This window comes from Pteronotus mesoamericanus, unplaced genomic scaffold, assembly GCF_021234165.1.
Source record: "Pteronotus mesoamericanus isolate MK-2021 breed Mesoamerican mustached bat unplaced genomic scaffold, CSHL_Meso_final scaffold_651, whole genome shotgun sequence".
In the NCBI taxonomy this organism is placed as follows: domain Eukaryota; kingdom Metazoa; phylum Chordata; class Mammalia; order Chiroptera; family Mormoopidae; genus Pteronotus; species Pteronotus mesoamericanus.
The window spans coordinates 41,766,514-41,790,283 of NW_026555325.1; the positions used below are offsets into that span (position 1 = coordinate 41,766,514).

A 23,770-nucleotide genomic window follows, 5' to 3' on the forward strand; every position below is an offset into this window, starting at 1 on the left:
GGTCCTTACACTGGAAATGCATGGAAGGGGTCTCCCTACATCCTTTCCTAGCTAGCAACTTAAGTACTGAGTTAAGGCTTCCTAGAAAAATAAATTTCAAAATATATTAAACAATAAAATAAAGTTTACCAGGTAGATTTTTACTTTATTAAATATATTTCTTAAGCCCAATAGAGACACTAAAGCTATACTTGCCATGTAATTAACAGTAATTTCTAAAAATTTAAAGTGCTCAAAGCTATTACTTCTGACTTTTTATCACTCCTGACTTCTTATGCTATCTCATAAGCATTAAAAAAACTCCAAAAGAACATATACTATTGATCAACTCTAGCGACTGTTTAAGGATAGGGGTTTTGTGGTGGAGAAAACTGGCCAGGAAAGCATTTGATTCCTTTAAATGAAACAACACCAGCATCAAACAGTTTAAAGATGCCATCTGAAAAATAAATGCTAATAAATATATGTTAATTTCATGAATACTAGATACAAAACTCAACATTCCTAAAATTTTAAAGAAAATCTATCTTTCTGAAAACCTGGCTAAAACCACTTAACACTAAGAACTTCAACTTCTAAATTATGTATTATAAGATTTATATGTTCTTTGAGCACATGTCCAAAATACACTAATTTGTAATCAGTGTCCTTTGTAATTATAAAGCTTTTATACTTAGGATCTGACTTGTAATTACTATGGTAATTCACATTTTAAATTGGATTTATCATCCACTATTACATAAAAAATAAAACTTCTAAACTTTAAATAGAGATATCTAAATGGTAAATTTATCATTTAAAAAAAGCGTAACAAAAAGACAACTCATTATATCGTGTCATTAAACTTCCTTGTATCACATATAACAAAACTCACTCAGTATACATAGATTACCTGGTTCTAAATGTTTACATATATTTAAATATGATTCCACAGAAAGACTGTCAATATGCTAAGACATCACACAAGTTTCATGAGTTTCAATCTGAATGAATTATAAAATGACAAAACTCTTAGGACTTTGGTATTTTTGGGTACTCCATCATCTAAAATAAAAGCAAAATAAGACCTGAAGAGTACATAGGGTACAAATGTACTACCTGCATGAGAATGTCTGAATTACCTATGGTGACAAAAATAAAAAGAGTGGATACTTGAGAAAGGGGCTGAAGGGAAGGGGACCAAAGTGACAGTACTAGCCAGAAGAGGTAAAAGAGAGCTTTCTGACTATAATGCAAATGTTCTATATCTTAATGTAGGTAGTCAGTTGTTGAGCTTTACATCTAAAATTTGTACACTTCTGTTTGTAAATTTTACCTCAATTAATTATTGGGTATGGAGATGGGGCAGAATCCTTTAACCTCTCCAAGAAACAAATACAGGAAATAGATGCAGTTTGGAATGATGCCCAGGAACATGGATTCTAATTCCCATCTCAGGGTAATTCTTAAGCAAACTAAAATTTGAGACATACTGGTTTAATTGTGAGTGTTAAACATATCTTTATTTTTAAATAATAGATGCTTTATTTTTATCTCAATTTAAATAGGATATTACAAAATGGGATATGAAATAAATGTAGTAAATTTAATTTCTATCTGAAACTAACAAGCCCAGCAAAACACTTCTAGGTGCAAGAGATTCCAGGACACTTTAGATGTTCCTAATTTCAAAAGATTTCATCACCAGATACCAAGTCTGATATCAACTTGCCTTTTACATATTGGTTACAGAACCTCATGTGGAAAAAAATGCAGTCATTAAAAATTTAAAGAAACAAACTTCTGAAAATTATTTGCTTTACAGAAAATGAACGTGAATGAGTCATTTGGAATTCCTATTAAGGAAACATAATTTCAAATATGCAGCAGTCTGACTTCTCTAACTGTTATAATTAACAAAACATTTTTGATTGATTCATATACTTTTATAAATACAATGTAACCTAAAATAGCACTTTCAAGAGTTCAAAACTCTAAAATGTATATGGTATTTTTAGTAATATTTTTCTCTGAAACCATATCATGATTTTCAAAAAAAGACCTATCTTCTTTGTCTTGGAATACAAATTTGAAAATGGCAGGAACACTAGATATTTTAAACTGTTACACCTGTAAAAAAATATGAATAGTACCATATCAGGATGATTGTTAAAAACAACTTGCTGTGACTGGTAAGATAAACAAGCAATATCTTCTTGCATGATATGACTCTTCTCTATCCCAAAAACCACAACAAAGATAATCCATTCACAATCCTTATCCAAAAAAGCTAAAAACACAAAAAAAGAAAAGAAAATGCCATACCCTCGTATGTTTACAAATAAGTCTTCTGCAGCTTTGTGAATGTGGAAAACTTCATCCCGAAAGAGAGAGAGGCAAGAGCTACTTTGAAGAGCTAGTTTCCAAAGGTTCAATGCTGTTGCATCAGTATTGAGGATCCCATGGCACAAAATAAAGCCAACTTTAAATAAAAAAGAATAATAAATACAAATATAAGTTTCCAAAGTTAAGTTCTTTCAGTTACAAAATAGCTTTTCGAAAATACAGAAATGTAAACACGATCACTAAATTGAGGCTTTTTAGTGACAGGTAATAATTCATATACATATAAAATAGCAAAAATATTGTTTTTTCAATAATTTTCTGTATTCTGCAAAATTAGTTATTTGAACCCAGACTCACAAAAAGGGGAAAAAAATATCATTTCTGGGTTGTGAAGGAAGTCCTTTTAGTAAATGAGTTAAATACAGTTTTAGAAATACTTATAAAAATACTTGAAGCTAAAGATCAAATTTACTAATTAACATGTAATAATCATCACAATTGCAATTAATGAAAATAAAGCTAATCTACTTTTCTAAATCACCAGAATAAATGAAATAGTATCTTATATTTTCACAGTAATTTATAGTTTATTAAATAATTTTTTTCACACATTATCTCACATGATCCTGTGTAGTAGATAAAGCAGGTCAATATTCTTTTACAGTTGAAAAAATAAAGGTTCAAAGAACTAACTAAAGTTATACTATTAAATTAAAGCTAGACTTAGCCTCAAGTATTTACCCTTAAAATTCTTTCAATATATTATGCTGTACTCTACTATATGAATTCAAATCTTTCGCCTTTGGTATCTAGTTTAGAAATCCTACACAAAGATGAGGGGGACCCTTCGAAAAATGGAATTTATTTATAAAACACTGTGTATTTATTCTTACATGTTTAAACTTCAGTCACCTTCAAAGTACTCTCTATTTGATGCAATACACCTTTAAAGACATTTTTTCCACTGCTCAAAACAGTTTTTTGAACTCATTGATTTTGATGTCTTTTAGTCCCTGCCAGTTTTTGTTTCACTTCTTCCACATCAGCAAAACATTTCCCTTTGAGGACTTTTTTCATCTGGGGGGGGTGAGGGGGAGTCACTCAGGGCGAGAGTCACTCAGGGGTGAATAAGGGAGGGTGGGGCATGGGGATCTCGCTGTTTTTGGTCAAAAAATGCTGAACTACTCAGCGCAGTGTGGGCAGGTGTACTTGCAAATCACCCAACACGAAATGGGCAAATATTGAAAGAAGGTTAAAAAAAAATTCACTGAAGCCAAACTCCGCCTCTCCCAATATCACCAGCTAGTACACTGATACAGCTGGGTTCCTAGAACACTCACGTAGCAAGGGAAGCCTGTACTACAAGGGGCCTGTCCTCCAGAAGATAATTCCAGTTTTTTTGGGTCCTGTTCCTTGAATAATCCTATGCTTATATATGTTTGCTGATGTCTCTCTAGCCCTCTATAATAGGCCATAAACCGTCTTCTTTCATTCAACAACACTTACTCAGTGCCTACTGGCCAGTTATAATCCAGTCTTGTTTTCTGGGGGATTTCCCTACAATTCTCAATAGTTACTCCCATCTTTAAACTCCAGAATCATTAATATATAACTTGCCATTTATCTTTTTATTCTTCTTAGAGCAACCTTTCTTTAAGTGTCACTACACAAGCAAGCTAACTCTTTAAACAGGTATTTATTGTGGAGTCTATACATGCAGAAGTATATTTAACTTTCTTGAATTTCCTCAAACATAAAAATATTTCTCATACAACAGGGCCCCTAGCTGTAAGCCAATTATTTGATTTGGTATGCAACCAAAGAAAAAGAATACATGTATGGAAACTGAAAGACCCCTTAAGAGAAATTTTGTTTATAAAAGATTTTTTTGCTGAATGTACTAACTCTTTTTACTCTTAACCCCTTTGTAAAATGAGATTTCACTTAGTGTCTCACATCTCACCGTATACTTTCAATTTCACAAAACTGCAGGTGATCGAAGTTTTCTCTGAAAATATGTTATATTATAGTTTACCATATATTTTATTTTCTTAACACAAGGCTTAGTTTATGAATTAAAGCAAAGTCATTTGTTTATGATAGAAACAAAAAAATAATTTAAAATAAACTGTTCAAGATTAAGAGGATGGTTTATTAACTAAATCACACATTATAAACTCCTTTCCCAACCAAGGTCTGAATAAAGGAATAAAAAAAAATTTTTTTTTAAATTTTAAAACCATAAAAGTAACGGAGAACAAAACAGAAGACCAATATTAGAAAAGAAAGTTCAAGAAAATCTTTGAATATAGAAAGTATATAAAACTGGACTATCAGTTTAAAAGAGACTGGAATTAGTAGTCCAAAACTCCAGACTTAAGGAGAAATCTTTCCCTGACTCCTCTGAGCCCAACCAATAGAACAAGAATAAACCCTGAAAAGACCATCAGGATGTTATTTTATAATTGCATTTCAAATATCTGTGTCCTCAAAACTCCAGACCATGAATACTCTTGGCCCCAGGCTCTAATGTACTTGTACACCAGTGATCCTCAAACTTTAGCTTGCATCAAAATAACCAGGAAGGCTTATTAAATAACAAATTGCGGGGATCCTTCCACAGAGTTTCTGATTTGGTACATCTGGAGTGTACCAAATCAGATGGAGTGTACATCTGCATATCTAAAAAGTTCCAATGTGACGCTGCTGGTCCAAGGACAACACTGTGAACTAAATGAGAGCAAAGCCCAAAGGGAAATAGATCATCATCTGTAGAAAAGTCCTAGTGTGGGAACTGTCATCAAAAAAAGGAGTGCAGAGTTTGAGGTAACTCTGTATCTCTATATTAATTTTACTCAAAGTTCTAATATATGAAAGCAGCAAAACACAGAGTAAATCTTTACTTTGACACTGTGGTTATCCCAAATGTGTCTGCCTTTTTCATGCCCACATATCTTCCATTAGGATAGCCTGCCTTCTCACCCATCTCCCTGTTCATTACACAAGGCCCTGCAACTGGCATTCTCATTTAAGGGAAAGACTGGGGGAAACAGTGCTACACAACTCTAGAGGTCACCTATGCCACCTAAATCTACTTATCACCCCAGTTCTTCAGCTATATACCCATAAACATAAAACCACCAAGGATCACTAAACATTTGAGCAAAATCAATACTTCAAAAGCTGGGTCTTTTAATCAACTAACAGACAAAGCACAAAAATCTTAACTATCATTATAGAAAAATATATAAATATCACAAACCTGATCAGTGTAAAAAATTGTAACGAATAAAAATGATTAAGAGCTTGGAGTCTGTGCTGAATTCTGCCTCTTTTATACTAATAAGACTGTCACTCAAAGTGCCAGTGCATAATAAGATTAAGTAGAAAAATTAAAAGCATTTGAACTTTCATAAAAATTTGACAATGATTTATGAATAGGAACCTTAACAAAATCTAATTTTTGGATTAAATTAAATCTAATGATTAAAAATGTAAGCTTTCATTTCATGTATTTGCTTATTACTTTATTTCTGATAATTCGAGTAATTAATTTTTATCGTATTTTAAAAGAGTATCAATCCAAAAATCATTAAAAAAGAAAAACTGGTCTCTCACTATAGAGAAACACTAATGAAAGTCATAATGTCAAAAGGTTAATAAATCAAGAAACAAGAATTGCAAAAACTAGGGGGAGTGGAATGAGTGGAGGTAGAAGAGCATATAGAGGAGATAAATGATGATGAAAAAAATAAAATAAAAATTTTTTAAATCTTTAAATTTAAAAAAGTTAGAAGAGAATTGCAACAAATAAAAAACACAAACTGCTCAAAATTATTCCCTTCTGCCAGTGGACCTGGGGGTGGTAGAAGGAATTACATTATAGCATTTTATTTTGTAATGTATCTTTGTGTCTCTTTGTCTATTTCTTCCAGAGTTGTGAACTTCTTAGGGGCAGAAATGAGGAGTAATTTTATTTCCCCTGCATCTAACTGCCAAACATATGAACCATTTATTATATGTTCTGAAGTAAATTCATACCAACACCTTAACTGAAAAAATGCAATATTTTAAAAATCATTAATAACAAAAATTAGTTTTGACAGCTATGTTGAAAGGCAATATAATGTAAACCATGGGAACTGGAGTTAATCTGAATTCTTACCTTGTTGTTGTCACTTAATACCTGTGTGGATTAAGTTTTGTTCCTCATCTATAAAACAGACCTTCTAACCTGACAGGGGCAGGGCAGTACTGAGCACTCAATGAGGTAATATATACAGAAGGCTTAGCACAGTTCTTGCTCCAGAAGCAATACATATTACCTGTTAAATTTCTCTAAAACCTAAAACCTTAGGGGTAAGTATAAAACCATTCAATTTTACTTACAGATAATCCATTTTTCCATTGCATCCAAAGAAAGATATTCACAAGGCATCTTAAAAAGAGAAAATATAAATTTGTAGTTAAAAGAAATTCTTTATTAAAAAAAACCAAAACACCCATACTGAATGACTCTCCTCAGACTCTTGAGAAGTCTCACTACTCAATTGTTGGCTCAAATAGCACAACAAATTTGAGAAGCTGGAAATATAACCTATATTTAAACTTGCAGTCCAAAAAGGACAATGAGCTGTGCTCCTTTCAAATTTACACACCTTAAAATCTCTTTTAAAAAGTACTGTTGTTAAATCATATTCAATCTGATAAATGACAGCTTCCAAATTTACCAAGTCTATTTCAGAGTTTGAAGTTTTCAAAGGGTAATTTTAGTCAGGTTAAAAAAGACTTATGCATAATGGATGCTCACTGTCTCACCCAAATGAGGAACTATATGTGTGCATAATCCTCATATTCATATACACAAAGAAAAGATTAAAAAGAAATGTAACAGCATATAACAACAATTTTCTCTAGTTGATAAAATATGAGGTAATTTTTGTTTTCATTCTTTATAAATTTCTGCACGTTCCAAATTTTCTGCCACAAGAAAATATAACAAACTTTTAAATTTTAAAAGAAAGCATGCATCCTACTAATGGTATTAATTTAGCATCGAAATCTAGAAATAAAAGCACTAAATAGTATGTATGACTTAACTACTGAATATTTTACAATAAACTTCACTGATAAGCTAATACTAACTAGGATTTTGCAGAATTACTTTAACTGATTTTTTAAAAATAAATTTTACTATTTTCATTCAAAAAAGGGAAAAATAGAATCATACAGTGTCAGACTGCGCAGGGTTAAGCATTGTACTAGGTGCACTGATGAGACTCAATAATTGGGCATTTCTCCACTGGTCAGCTGAAAGATTCCTTCGAGGATACACCATCTGAAGAGAAATTAGTGCATCTGAAAGAGACTAATTAAAATGGAGAAAAAGAAAATTGAGGAATAAAAATGTTTTCTTTTCCTTTTCCATTTAAATTCCAGTTACAACTGCTGTACATTTCTAACTGTACCATCTTAAAACAACAAAGCCTATTTATAACTGTTTCTTTCTCCGAGGTCCATCCCAGGGACCTTCCTCTAGATAATGGATTTTTTTTTTAAATCTCACAAAAGTTACATGGATTCTGCGCTCCTGGGCAAGAGCTTAGCTCATGAAATCATGTTTCTTTTCTAAGGGTGAAAATGGTTGGCAATTTTAGGATCTTTATTTTAAAGGAGTAGAGTTCGTATTGTCATCCTTCTGTGTATGACTTTCTACTCTGAGAGTTCTGACTGAAAGAAAAAGACATTAAGGTTATATGACTAAGTTAATAGAGCTCAACATATTTCGTATTTTTCCTAGAATGCCTCATAAAAATAATCCACTGTACTCTATCTTAATAAATTACTTAACTTCTATTTGCCACTTGGTCTGTTAACTACAGCTTCATCATCAAGGTATTTAATTTTTCATATTACCTGCTTCTTGCTTGCTTTTAACTGTCTTTTGCTATTCATCTCTGCTTCCTAAAAATTCTGTACAATGATTCTTTAATCAGCCTACACATAAATTGCCAGAGGAGTTTGTCCAGAACACAGAACACAGGGGTTCACCTAAAATTCTGTGAAAAAATTTCTGGGACTAGAACCCAGGAATCTGTATTATTATTACACTACACCAAGTAACTTGGAACAGGTCTTGAAAATTAAATTAAAATTAATTTATTATTAACAAATTCTAGCAAATACATGATACTCCGAGATATCTTGGAGCATTAGAAACATCAAGATTAGGAAATAAATGGTCTGATCCAAATGGTCAATTCTCTTCAAGTAATTATGAATAGTCTAGTATATGCTAATAACTATGGAGAACTTAAAAGAGATCCAATAACCTTTATGGAAATTTCCATCAACTAAGAGGGAAAAGGACAAAATCTGGTGTTAACTATATGTCAAAAAAAAAAATTCCTAGATTCATACAAAATGCTGTATTACTAAAAATTCTTTTATCATCCAAAGAGAACAATGAATCAAGATACTAATATCCTGGGATTTAGTTCTGGTTTTACCACTATTGCTGACAAATGGCTTGTCATGTCACTTCTCCAGCCTTTAATTTCCTTACTTATAAATAATATGGATGTGTGAGTGAACTATAAATTTCCTTGATGTGCTTAGGAACTATGGTTCTTTGAATTAGCCCTGTTGAAAAGAAGTCATTAATAGCAAGATTCCTTAGAACCAAAATTATTTCATTAAAAGCTATTTTTTAAATATATCATAAAAGAGACATTTCAAAATATTTCCACAAAACTCCTATAAGTTTTTCTCTTAAGAGCCTATATTATAATAATATAGCTAAAATTTATCAAATACTGTTATCTAAATATTTTAAATGAAGTAATTAATTTAATCCTCATAATATAGAAGTAGGTACTATCTTTACTCCATTTTTATGGATAAGAAAACTGATATATAGTGAAGTTGGTTAAATAACTTTTCCAATATTGCACAGTTAGTAATTGACAGAATAGGGATTAACACTCAGGCAGTCTGGTATAACAGGAGACAGTCTCAAAATACTAAACTTCACTACCTCTACACCCTGTATCTTTTTTTATAGAATTATTTTTTAATATCTTTTTTAAAAAAGATTTCATTCATTTATTTTAGACAGAGGGGAAGGGAGAAAGAGAGGTAGAGAAACATCAATGTGTGGTTGCCCCTCACACATCCCCTACTGGGGACATGACCTAGCCTTCAACCAAGGCATGTGCTCTGACTGAGAATCAAACTGGCAACAACACTTTGGTTTGCAGGCCGGTGCCCAATCCACTGAGCCACACTAGCCAGGGCACCCTCTATTAAATCTAAAAATTATAATGGGTCAATATATTACTGAGTTTCTATACACTATTCAAACTCTAATTAGTGCTCTGGTTCACAATTAGATAAAACCATATCACGCATAGCTATTATTCATACATCATTATAATTTGTTTCCTAAAAGTTTATCACTCTAACTTTCCACAGTTAACCTATATCACATGTCTATTAAAGCACATCTAAAAACCAGCTCTTATTGCCCTGACCAATGTAGCTCACTTGGTTGGGCATCATCCCACAAAGCAAAAGATTGCCAGTTTGACTCCTGGCGAGGGCATGAGCCTAGGTTACGGGTTCAGTCCATGGTCAGGCACAAAAAGAGGCAACCAATCAATATTTTTCTCTCACATCAATGTTCCTCTCTCTCTTCTTCTCCTTCCCTTGCCCTCTCTCTAAAAATGAATTTTAAGAATCTTTTAAAAAATAAAAACCAGCTTTTACCTTACTATGGGGTACAAATTCTTCCATCATCTTCTTCAAAGGGTTTTCGTAATCCACAATCATCTGACCAAGGCGTGGATATTCTCGGTCACTTAAAATAGACATATCAAATTTCACTGAGCAGTAAGCTATCAAATTGAGAATTTCACTAAGATTTTTATAATGCAGGTCTACCTTGCTCCGTGGGTCATTTCATGAGCATAGTTATATAATCCAATGATTGCCTTTCTTTCTTCAATTCGAGAGAGCAGTATCATTAGTGTTGTATAGGTTATGATCAAGTCTAAGTAGTTCTTCGTTAAATCAAAGTTTACAGTCTAGGAAAAAAAGACATCAAGTTTAACTCCTTCCTATTTTGCCAAATTTTAAAAACACACATGCACGCGAGCACACACACACACACACACCAATCTTCATGGAAGCTACTGAAAGCTAATAATTTCCTATAGTTAGTTATTTTATCCCCATTTCTGAAATTCTAATTCTTTTCACCAATAACATGTCTAAAATTTGGGAATTACAAATACGGTTTTGTGTTTTTGACACAATTTTATGGATGTAAAAAGAGTTTGTTATCGCCCTATTCAAACTAATACCAGTTTAGAAGAATAACCAAACCCACAATAATAATAAACACTGGAGCCAGTCTCACTAAGCAAGAAAACGAGTGTGAATTAAATGAAAAAGTTCACCGTTAAGTCAATGGAGACATTTTGCACTTTGACTTCCTATATTTATAAATTGTCTCACTGAGAAAGAGTCTATCAAGTATGTCTTTTACAGAGAAAAACACTATCCACTTAACTTTGCTTAACTGGACGTACTAAAATGAACAAAGACTTCTCAGTAAGTACAAGATTTCTATTCAGTGATTCAAACAAACAAGGTAAAAAGAAAATACATTTTAACTCCTTATCTTACACACACAGTACAAAAGAAGCCAAGTAACCAACACTAAAACTTTATATACGAGTCGTATACATTTTCTCTAAAGAAAAGGATTCAGTCCCTTTAGTATACTAGAAATAGAGAAGAGAAAATGGGAATTTTTCTGAATATAATACTTACAATATCAAAGAAGACCTGGCAAACATCAATAGTATTGAGCAATTCACAAACATGGTCCTGAAAATAAAAGTTTATTTTAATCTTTTATCTATATAAATATGAAATTCAGAAAACACACTGAAAAAATATGTATTTTAAAATGTAGTTCTAGAAGAATTTTAATTTATTATCTACAAATGACAAAACAATTTGCAAAGTTAACAAATATTAAATCAGCCTCTGAAATGTTAAAAACATTTCATAAGTTAAAATACATACCTTGAATTCCATAACATCTACAAATGTGAAGTAATATAATGCCAGATTTTTCAGAATCTCTGATTTTTCTTTCTGTAGCTGTGCAAGCTGTTGCTGTAAAAACAAAATCAGAATGCACTGTTCACTGAGAACAAAAATATTTAAATTTACTACAAACTATTTTCTTCTATGATTGCTATGTGAAAACATAAGCTTTTAGAACAGTATTTCTAGATGACTAAGGCTTTTTTAAAAAACCAAAATACTTGAGACAGCAACTGCTAATAGTGATCAGCAACTGACAGTGTGAGGCTATAAAATGAATCAAAGCAGATTAGTACCAAACTACACTACTATTAAGGAAAATTGGAAAATGTTAGGAAAAAATAATTATCAAATGAACTTTTTAAAAAAATTAAAAACCACTAATGAACATGATCACATTACTAGAAGTGGAAGAAAAAAAGGTAAAAAGCATTATAACTTACACTACAAAAAAACAATGTTTTATAAATTTGTAACTTACCAAAAAGAACATCCAGGCAAAGCCACGTTAAGCATGCAAAATAAAATGTAGATACAAACATAAAATACAGTAAAGGTTCCCTGACCAGATCCACAAAACACAATAATACATTAAACAAAAGCAAAAACCACGACAACAAAAAAGAAATGAGAAAGAAGCAAAACTAGAGTTAAGACACTGGTAAACATATGAAAGAGGGAAATGTGAGTACAAAAGACAAATATTATTTCAACCAATTTTCTTATTAAATTCATAAGTCCTAATTTTCCCTTTTAAAACAACTATTACCGGTAATATGATTTCTAAAAGAATTCAGCCGTATTTAATGCCCTCTATCATAAGACTGCTAGAGCTCCAATAAAACATTTAGAACCTTGATACTGTGTGCAGTCTACAGAGGAGCAATTTCCACATCATTTAGGCAGTTGTTAGAAAAGCATAATCTCAGGCCCACGTTAGACCTACTGAATCAGAATCTGTCTTTTAATAAGATACCGAGGTGATCTGAATGCACATTAAAGGCCTGAGAATACTCACTAATCTAGTTAAATGAGAAAAAATGAGAAAGTAGTTCAAAATTGCCATAAAAAAAACCCTCACAATTTTGAGATCCTCTTATTGTTCTTTGTATGCTTACACAAGGAGGTTGGGGTAAGAGCTGAATCTCTATATAATTGCATTAAACTATTGTATAAGCAAAAGTAAAGTAGTGAACATAACATCAAGATAAGAGTCAAACTACAAAAAGACTATTTAAAACAGAAGCACAGCAGTCTGGTAGACACAGCTACTACAGGATAAATTACGCTAAATACTGCAATCCCCAAAGCTATTTTAAAAAGTAATTATGACTGGAAAACATGTGTAAATGAAGTACTTCATTTCATCCCTCAAATGTCAAGCAAATGACCGTATATACTTATAGTGCTATATAACCGTTTTTAGCTTTACCTATAAGAGTTGCTGAGTTTATTTTGAACAATGTTTCCAAACAATTCTATATTTATATGTATATTTTTAATTAATACCACCACAGCATCAAAGACACTTATTTAAAATGATTCTATTCCATCTGATTATACTATCTTTACCTTGTTCAACAACATCAAACATTTATGATTGATGTCTTACTCTTTTTTCCTCCTTTTCAGTACTTTAAATGAGTTTTGAAACTATAAACAGATGAAAGTAGACTCAGAATAATAGGTTACAAAGCACAATTATAACTGGTTGCTGCCGAGTTTAATTATTAATAGTCTCTTCTTTCAATTTCAATTTCTAATTTGGACAAAAATGACACATTCACCATCATACTTATTACAGGCCTTAATGCTCTTTTATACAAACATTCACTTTACATATTCAGAACTTAATGCCCACAGAATTTAAAAGAACCTTCTCTAAGTTTTGTAACTACATAATTACAGGGCCAGGATTACAAATCTAATGTTCTTAATCCTACAAAAGCATTCTACCATTCTATATGCTCAGCATCTCTCTGGTTAATAAAATCTTATTATAGTCTAAATTTCTCATTCAACTTTATTTCCCCCCAAAACCATATATATCTAGCCTCTACAGTGGCTAAATAATTTACTGACTAACAGATATCTGAATTCAAAATAGTTTTCAAGGCTCTACACAATTTTCTTTACAATCTAAAATTTCCCCTACATGCATTCACACACTATACACAGTAACCAAAACAATTCATTATTTTCTACACATATTTCATGTTTTCTTTACTGTTTCCTCTACTGAGGTGTCATAATTCCGTCACTTATCTATTCTATATCCAAATCCCACTACCCATAAACCACTCAGTTTAAACATTAACTGTATTTTCAAGAAAAAACCCTGATTGAACCTCTTCCCTGTTAAATGTTATTTATAGTATCTCCCCCCTCAAAATGGGTATACTTTCTAATAGTATCACTTTCTACCTTATATCACAGGTACATCAAACATGAAAGACAATCTACCAAATTCAATTTTATCTACACAACCCTTATCACACAGAGCTGCACATAAAGAAGCACCCAATATAAAGATCAATCAGACGAGTAATCAGGACAAATTTAGAAGACTGCTATACATCAGTATCAGGTGACATGTTTTGGTAGGTGATGCTAGAAAGCCAATCTCCTATTATGCTACCACAGATAAGTGACTTAACCTCTCAGAACCTAATATCCTCATCATCAAAATGGGAGCTGATGTGTATAGTCAGTCAAAATAATGTACATGAGGACATCTAAGAGTGCCCGGCAACCAGAAGCGGCTCACTGAATAGCAGGTGAGTGACAAATAAGGCTCACAGACCACTTCTTCAAAATAAGCAAAAATAAAGTTATTTTAATTAATCCCAATGCCACTAATAGTTAATGAGCATGCACTCTTTGCCAGGCATTATTCCAAAGATTCTGAAAGTATCTCACACAATCCTCTCAACATCTCTATGAGACAGTTTACAGTTATGCGTCCTATCTAATGAAACTAAATTTAGTAAAGCTCTAAATGAAAGACTTCCACTACAACAAAAAGCAAAGAAGTGTCTTCCAACTCTCCCAGGCTTCAAATGGTGGGGAGGAAAAAAAAACAAAACAAAACGGCTGTATTTTAGCTCTTGAAGTGCAGGAGAATAAAAACTACTAAAAATTAACTTTAGGTTCAACATCCAGAACAAGGTTTTCTTAATTCATCATCTTTGTCTTATAGTAAATAAAAACCAGGAAACGGTTTAAGAACACTGATTAGTAATAAATTAATGTTACAGAATATCACATTACAGAACATGTTACAGAACAGTACATTAGAAAAGCACAATTTGAGAGGAACTGATTCAATTCTCTTTAAAAGTGTATCACAAATATGTAGATTAAGTATATTAAAAATATATATATATGTACAATGGTTTAATTAAAATTTCTAATTATAATTATAGCCCTGGCTGGTGTGGCTCAGTGGACTAAGTGCTGGCCTGTGAACCAAAAGATTGCTGGTTTGATTCCCAGTCACAGCACATGCCTGGGTTGCAGGCCAGATCCTCTGCTGGGGATGTGTGAGAGGCAACTGATTGATGTGTCCCTCACATATCAATGTTTCCCTCTCTTTCTCCCTCCCTTCCCATCTCTCTCAAAATAAATAAATAAATAAATATTTTTAAATAAAAAACCAAAATTTCTTACTACAGGATCATTATTCTTAACGTTCAAGTAAAATGTATTAAAACTTAATCAGAACAAACATTAGCCATATCAGCAAAATGACCATATCTTTATACATAAAAATCTTGGTAATTAATCTTTGTACAATTAAAAAACAGAGTGACAAAAAATATAAACAGAGGCATGGAGAGCTGTCAGAGAGGAGGGTGGAGGGGGGACTTTGGCAAAGAAGGTGAAGGAATGAGGCAAAGAAGAGCTATACATAATCCACAGATACAGGTGATGACTAGAGGGAGGTTTGGGAGGATGGGTGGAGGCAGGAAAAGAGGGAGAAATGGGGACATCTGTAGTAGTGTCAACAATAAAAATATAGGGGGGAAAAACAATTTCCCTACCAAAATAAGTATCTAGCAAACTGACTGAAATTTAGTTTTTACTAATTTTCATTCTATCAAAGATAAAGTACTAGCAAATTACAATGAGGATTCAATGCCTACGAGAGCCAACTCACTGATTTTCAACAGAAAAAAGCAGCTTTAGTTTTTTATTCATCCATTTTAATGATCCTTTCATTATCGACACTGCTTATGCATAATAAATTATTTTCTTGATCTAAATTGTGTTACTTGTTTGCTCCTTTTATAAAGCAACTGACTATAGAGTTTGGTTTCAGGGAAAACTTTCTTCTATTTCTTAGTATGTTATTCTAAACCAGACTTCTTATAAATAAGAGACCTCTTTGAAAGAGCTGTCCAGCTACTACCATAGTCATCAACTTGCATCTGGGCCACTACAGTGGCCTCCTAACTAGTCTCTGTACTTCCGCTCTTGCCTACTCAATCTTCTCCACACAACTGCAGGAGGGCGGGCATTTGAAAGCAAAGTACTAACTACCCTCAAAAAATTATTCCAGTGATGGTTACGTAAGATGTTAACACTGGGTGAAGAAAATATGGCAACTCTGTAATATTTTTGCAATTTTTCTTTGTCGAATATTTCAAAATAAAGGTTTTTTTTTTAATTCCAATGGTTTCCCATCACACTCAAAATAAAACACAAAGTTCTTACCAGAATAAAATCTAAAGAGGACCCCCGCCTATCTCTAACACCTAATCTCCTTTTATACTCCTCTAGTCTCACTCAATATTGGTCTGCAGTGTACATCAAATTCACCAAGCTTGGGCTCCAGAGCCTTTGCACCTGTGCTCTTTCTCATGTCTGGGATGATATCCTCTCCTTCTTCACATAGCTCAGCTCATTCCCTCACTTCACTTCTCTTCAGAGAAGTCATAGTTGAGCATTCTTATATAAAAGAATCTCCACACCCTCATTACTCTCTAACTCCTTAACCTGTCTTCAATTTCTTCCTACCACTTTTCTCCAAATGAAAATACGTATTTATTCCTATACGCATACCTTTATGTGGACATGTACTTTTCATTTATCATAAATGAAAATATAAATGGTATTAGTACTTTTACACTAGATTTTAATAATTTAAAAAAAAAAAAAATCTAGCCCTGGCCGGGTTGCTCAGTTAGTTTGGAGCAGCATCCCATATACCAACAAGTGCGGGTTTGATTCCCCGTCAAGGCACAGGCCTGAGTTGGTGGTTCGATCTCCAGAGGCGGCTTGTATAGGAGAGAAACCAATCGATGTTTCTTTCTCTCTCTCTCTCCCTTTCTCTCTCAAATCAATAAACATATCCTCAGGCGAGGATTTTTTAAAATAATCTTTCTAATATGTGATTACCTTGCTTTCATAACCTGGGTACATAGAAATAATCAGGCTTTTCTTACTGATTAGATGTCATCATTGTAATTGATAATTACACTGCTATTTATGTCAAGATAAATGCGAGTGCTATTGACATGTGCAAGGTAATCTGCCACCATTAAACCGTCCTTGCCAGCTGACTTTTTAATTTTTAAGTTTTTATTATTCTTACTGTCAACTATCACTTGCTCCTGAGGACCTTTTAATGTACAACATGTTAGAAAACATACTTTTCACAATTTTGCCTTAAACTCAACAAGCTTGAGCATATAGCTGAGAACCAAAAACCTTATTTCTGAATAAACTGTTTTTTTTCTAAAATACCACTTCTGGCTGTTCAATACCACTTGTTTTTACAGCACTACAGAGATACAGTTTGCATACCATAAAATTCATCCATCATAAATGAACAATTAAATAATTTCTATAAATTTATAGAGTTGTATAACCACCAACAGAAGCTATTTTTAGAACATTTCCATTATCCCAAAAATTTCCCATGTGCCTATTTATAGTTAATCCCGCTGATGCTCCCCAGTCCTAAGCAACTACTGATGTTTTCCATCTCAGTAAGTTTGCTTTCTCTAGACATGTCCCATAAAATAGAATCATATAATGTTTAGTATAATGTTTAGTTTTCTGTACCTGGCTTCCTTCACTTAAACTAATGTTTTTGGAGCTCACCAATGATATAACATGTTCAGTAGTTTTGTTCCTTTGAATTGCTGAGTAGTATTTTATTATATCAATAGACCACATTTTATGTATTTATTCATCAATTGATGAGCATTTAAACTGCTTCCTGTTTTAGGTTATTATGCATAATGAAAGCTGCTATACACATACCTTTATGAGGACATGTACTTTCATTTTACTTGGGAAAATTCCTAGTTCTTAGGTGTGATTCAAAGGTGCAAGTGATAGGAACAGTAACCACTAGATAAGTGAAGAGTTAATATGGTGTATCATTCATCTAGCCAACAAATATCCCAACCTATTTTACTGTTAGACATTGTAAGAGAAGCTGGGGATAAAACATATTAATAAAACTCTGACCTGTCCCCAATAAGCATCTAGTCTAGAGACCATTGTATATGTATATATACAGGTAACTTACTTATTTTTTGATAAATGTCCAGTTTTAGAACCTGATAACACCACAACTAACTTCTGTGTGCAAGGTTCAAAGATGACTACGATTAATTCCCACATGCCTGTCATGACAAAGACTTTCACCAACAGGTAACAACATGAAAGAAGTTAAAAACACACATGTACAATAGTATGAGAAAAACAATAACAAAGATCAGAGCTTCTAAGGATAGTGAGTATGGTAAGCAAGACAGGAAGTTAAAGGAGGGCCTAGAACTGAGGGGGCACCCAAGGATTATTTTTGTTACATGATTACATGTTGACAGAATGGTGGTTCATGTTAAGTCTCCCCATTGGCAGGTCTTTAAGCAAGAATAACGTTTATGGTTAAACTGCTTAAACTGTCTTGGCTTCTTACTGCCCTTTAGGAACATATGTTATTCTCAGGAAATTTGAAGACAAGATAAAGTAGCATTGATGGAAGAATTATTTCCACTTATTACCTCTATACCTCTTAATACTGTACTCTCATTAATTCTCTGAACTCAGAGGACCTCCTATCCATTCTCCCTACCATCTTTTTACTGTCACTCACTCTCTCATGTCTTATTTCCTTTTTTATCCATCTTTAAATCAAATGACCCATTATTCTATCACTCTCTTTGTCCCTCTCTCACTCTATCATACCTGTCTGATAAAATCCACAACAGGAGAAAACATACATCTATGCTGAGTCAAACTCAACCTGAATTGAAATAATAATAAATGAATAGCAACATCACTCCATTCTCACTGTCAATACACCTTCCCATTCTTCAATGACTATTCCACTCCTCTCTGTCAAAACACTCCGTAATTCCTCTTCAACTTGATTCTCAGCTTAATGCTGGCCTGAACTCTAGACATACACAGATGTTCCTCAACTTAGGATGGGGTTATGTCAGGATAAACCCATCCTAAATTGAAAATATCTTAAGTTGAAACTGCCTTTAGTCCTGACTGGTGTAGCTCATTTGGTTGGGCGTCATCCCACAAACCAAAAGGTCACCAGTTCAATTCCTGATCAAGGTGTAAGCCTGCACTGCGGGCCAGGTATCCAGTTAGGGCTGAGCAAGGGGCAACCAATAGATGTTTCTCTCACGCACCAATGTTTCTCTCCCTCTCTTTCTCCTTCCCTTTCCCTCTCTCTAAGAATAAATATTTTTTTAAAAAGTGCCTTAAATAGATCAGATTAGATTAACCTAATATAATATATTAGATTAACCACAAATCATAGCTTTGCCTAGCCTAGCCTTAACCATGCTCAAAACTCATTAGCTTACAGTTGGGCAATTAGCTTTTCATTTCAAAAGTAATTAACTTCCTCCTCTTCTTCTCACCAGAAAAAGGACACACTGATTGATGTTTTTGCAGACATGATCAGATGTAAAAACACAAAATACACCATCCAAAAAATGCCATCAATACAGTACACTGTAGAGTACTGGTTTTTTACCCTTGTGATAACCTTGCTGACTGGGAGCTTCAGCTCACTGCCAGTGTCCAGCATCACAAAATAGTGTCTTAGCACATATGATTAGCCCAGGAAAAGATCAATATTGAAAATTAGAAGTATAGTTTCTACTAAATGCATACTGCTGTCATACCACTGAAAAGCAGAAAAATCATCAGTCTAACCATCATAAATACAGAACCATCTGTATACAATTGACTATTCAACATCTCCACTCATAGGATGCCTCCTATCTAGTATTAAGCTATTGTACCCCCAACCCCAAACAACTTCTTGCTTCCTTAACTCGGTAAATTTTTATATTTTTTCAAGCCAAAGATCTTAGGATCTTATTTCTCCAACTGACCTCCCTCCCTTTTATCTTCAAATATCTGCCCTAATGCCTTCTCCTCAGTAAGGCCTTCCCTGGGCATCTTAATAAGTTAGCATCTCCACACTACTACACTAGTTCATTTAGTCTGCTTTATTCTTCTTAAAACTCATCTCTACCTATGTTCTTATTCTTTTTTGTGATCTATCTGACCAGCAGAAGGTAAGCTCTACAAGAGTAATGATTTCATCTGTTTATTCACTGCTAGATCCCCACTCTCAGAATAGGACTTGGCTCATAGAAAGCATTCAGGAAATGTTTTAAATTAAAAAATTGATAAATGGGAGGGACCATGGAAACATACATGCAGCACTTAACCTAATTAGAAAGGGTTAGAGAAGGCTTCTCTGTAATAGAAGAATATCTAAGGATAGACCTGAAAGAGAAGTAGAAGTTAGCCCAGTGAAAGAATATGGGAGAAAAAAATTGTTCCAGACTCTAAAAACAGCATAAAGGACCTAAGGCAAGAGAAAGCAGGCATGGCTATTTGTGCCAAGAAAGTAAAATACTCTTCCAAAATAAAAATACTCCTTTAAAGAAAGGAATTAAAAATATTTATTTCCTATGCTCTACCTATGTTCTATCCTACACTAGACAAAGAGAAATGACACAGTGTATTATCCTATAAATATTATTGTCCAAAAAAAATTGGTGTACATATTTGAAATATTTTTAGCTAAAATGAGTGCTAGGAAAAAATTTTTTTTAAAAAAAGCATTTTTGAAATCTATTATTTACTCCATTGCAGTTTATTTTCCTGTCTTTTATTTTGGATCTTGGTAAATAACTTTTGATCTAACAAGAGGGAAGACCGAATCTCCCATGAAAAAAAACATACCATGCTTAACGTATTTAAAAGGTACCAGGTTAAAGTGGCTAAAAGCCTTTTCAAAGAAATGACCAAAATATATATTTATCTATGTGTGTGTGTGTTTATATATATGAAAGATCAATATCTGATTACATATTGGAAACATCCCTTGCTATTGTAAAAGGCATCACAATCACCGTTACAACCAAAGGGATTAGTTAACAACTGTTTGAAATACAGCTAAAAAACTATCACTAGAGGCAAGATGTAACTTCAGCAAATTTAAAGAAGAGCAAAGATGAATGCAAATGCCAGGAATGCATCTCCTTGGGGGCTATGCTATGAAACCCCAGAATAATGCTCACTGGCAGACTCTTTGCAGGAAAACAGAAAGCACCATTAAGCTGAAATGGTTATGATTATAGTTTAGTTTAACTAAGGATACTATCAAACTAAGTATAACATTCTCCAGTTCCAAAAGGCAAATACCGTATGATCTCACTTATAAGAGGACTCTAAGTGGAGAGCATTATGCTAAATGAAATAAACCAGGCTGTGAAAGACAAATACCATATGATCTCACCTATAAGTGGAACCTAATCAACAAAACAAACAAGCAAGAAAAATATAACCAGCAATATTGAAGGAAGAAACAAACTGACAGTAACCAGAGGGGAGGAGAGAGGGGGGTAACGGGTAAAACAAGGAGAAGGGTCAAGTCAAGGAACACGTATAAAGGACCCATGGACAAAGCTAAAGTGGGGGGGGATTGGGGGTGGGGGGAGGGCAGCAGAAAGTGATAGCGGTAACATGGAGACAACTGTACTTGAACAATAAAAAAGTAAATTAAAAATTTTAAAATTTTCAAAAATTTTAAAAATAAAAAAAAAAAAGAATCTAATGAACAAAATAAACTAATGAGCAAAATAGAACCAGAGACAAGGGAACAGACTGACAGCGGCAAGAGGGGAGAGGAAGGGCGATAATGGTGGAAAGAAGGGGGAGGGACTAGTCAAAGAACATGTATGAATGATCCGTGGAAGATGGTGTGGGACTGACAGTGGAAGTAGAGAGTGGAATGCACAGAGGAGGGCAAAGGGAGAAAAATAGGGGCAACAGTAATAGAATAACAAAAAAAAGAACACAGTCAAATTTCAGTTCTCGAACATCTTGGTTCTCAACCAAGTTGTTCACGAAAAAAAAAGTCTCAGTTGTCTAACAAACTTTGGGTCTCAAATCTTGACCCAACAACCCTTTCATGCTGATACCTATAATGATCAGTCTTGCGTCTCTCAGGGGACAAACAAAGGACATTCAATTTTCAAACAAATCCCCTCTCAAACAGTTTTCCAGAACAAAGTAAGTTCGAGAACTAAGGTTCCACTGTACATAGAAGATTCACAAAATTATCTGATTTTAAAACAGACATGTTTTGGGATCATATGAACCAATGACGAAAGCTGAAAAGTAACATTTATACATAAATTCTGTACGTAATTTCAGCAGATTCCCAAACTCCATGATGTCCCAGGGTGAAAACTGTGCAGCAGGCTTACCGAAACTGTCCAGGGGAGAATTAGAAGACATGGTAATAGGACAGTGGGTTCCAGAAAAAAAATCTTATACAAAGATGGTATAACTATGAGGCTGGATAAATTTAAGAATTCTATAAAGGGACATAACTCTACAGTAAGTCCTTACTTAACGTCATCAACAGGTTCTGTGATTTTAAGCAAATTGATGTATAACAAAACCAAATTTACCATAGGCTAATTGACTTAAACAAGAGTTAAGTTCCTAAGTAATTTCATCAACATTATAAAAAAAATGACACTGAAGGAAATGACATTATTTGAGGACCTGCTGTGATTCCAGAAAGTCATGCTGTACCTATGAAACAAATTTAATGACAAAATAATTCTAGAAGAATTCATTTCTCTTCAATGCTAATTATAGTATAAATGTATTTATAAATATATAAATATATTTGTACTTATAGGAAAGTCCAAAGTATGACAATGAAGTAAAGTAATACCAATAAGCACTCACGTCTTTACCAGTTTTTTATTTTTAGAATCAGCATATAATTCAATCTCAGAACATTTGATTACAAAACCAAAAGAAATCATTGACAATCTTGGCAACATGAAAGTATAAATGACCAAGAGTGAGAGTATAAAAATAAAGAACTTTCTCACATAAAAATTTTAAAATGAAGTAACCAATGATCCAAAAATATTAACCCCCCCCAAAAAACCCCCCCAAAAACTACCAAATATCAGGAAAAGGGAAAAAGGTAAGTAATGGGAGGAAATTTAATGAGCTAAATCCTCATTTCTGTAGCAAAGAACAGATACTGTCTAAAGCTGGTAAATAAATATATGTAAAAAAGCATATTCCTTACTGTTCTGGGGGTAACCTCTAGAAATACTAAAAAACCAAAGTTCTTCCTCAGGAATATGACGAGGGTAGAAAAGAGTGGTTAGGAGATACACTCACTTTGCATCCTACATTATTTGATTCACTAGCATGTATTCATGTTATTCTGGTAAAAAATAAAAAGAAAACTTAAACATTTCAGGTAGGTCATTAATGCTTATGCAATTCTTGCCAGCACTTGACCTATTTCAAACACTTTAAATATATTGAAGCAAGGCTCACTTATATCTGCTAGTGAGGGATTCATTCCTTTATTTATTGTTTATTCAAGCTTGAATTAAAGACTATTGCATGTAGAAGAGATATTAACTGAATGATGACAACTTTTTAAAAGAATATTGATGTTAGTTCTCATTACATAAAAATTCTTTGAATTTTGCCAAGTTTAAAAGAGCAAGACCAAACATTTCTTTCCATTCAGGAAGGGTCCATCCTCTTAATCAGTACACAACCACCATAATGTCAGCCATGACAAGATAAATAATGCACTCTTAGACACTAACTCAAAACAGGCTAGTTTCCTTACCCTTTCCTTCTAACTCCTAACTACACCACACTGCATGTGTCAAGGGCCTCCCTACAACCATCTCCAATAACACCAACCCACCCCAAATACACATTTAAGAAGCAAGAATTCATTCTTTTTCCAGGTTACTTTTAGCAAAGCATTAATGAGAAA

At 33.3% G+C, this 23,770-nt stretch overlaps 1 protein-coding gene across 4 annotated transcripts in view; it reads right to left on the reverse strand.

The window, feature by feature from the left end:
- Positions 1-23,770, reverse strand: part of NCKAP1 (NCK associated protein 1) — a 97,982-nt gene that overhangs the window by 54,571 nt on the left and 19,641 nt on the right. For 2 of the 4 annotated variants that reach the window (XM_054562457.1, XM_054562459.1), the window contains 7 exons: positions 11,419-11,505; positions 11,161-11,217; positions 10,267-10,409; positions 10,093-10,183; positions 7,556-7,693; positions 6,715-6,763; positions 2,305-2,461 (listed from right to left, as the gene is read on the reverse strand). In XM_054562457.1, the coding sequence (XP_054418432.1) occupies positions 2,305-2,461; positions 6,715-6,763; positions 7,556-7,693; positions 10,093-10,183; positions 10,267-10,409; positions 11,161-11,217; positions 11,419-11,505 (722 nt within the window). Of the gene's footprint in view, positions 1-2,304; positions 2,462-6,714; positions 6,764-7,555; positions 7,694-10,092; positions 10,184-10,266; positions 10,410-11,160; positions 11,218-11,418; positions 11,512-23,770 lie in introns of all 4 variants that reach the window. The other 2 variants (XM_054562456.1, XM_054562458.1) reach the window with 1 other exon arrangement.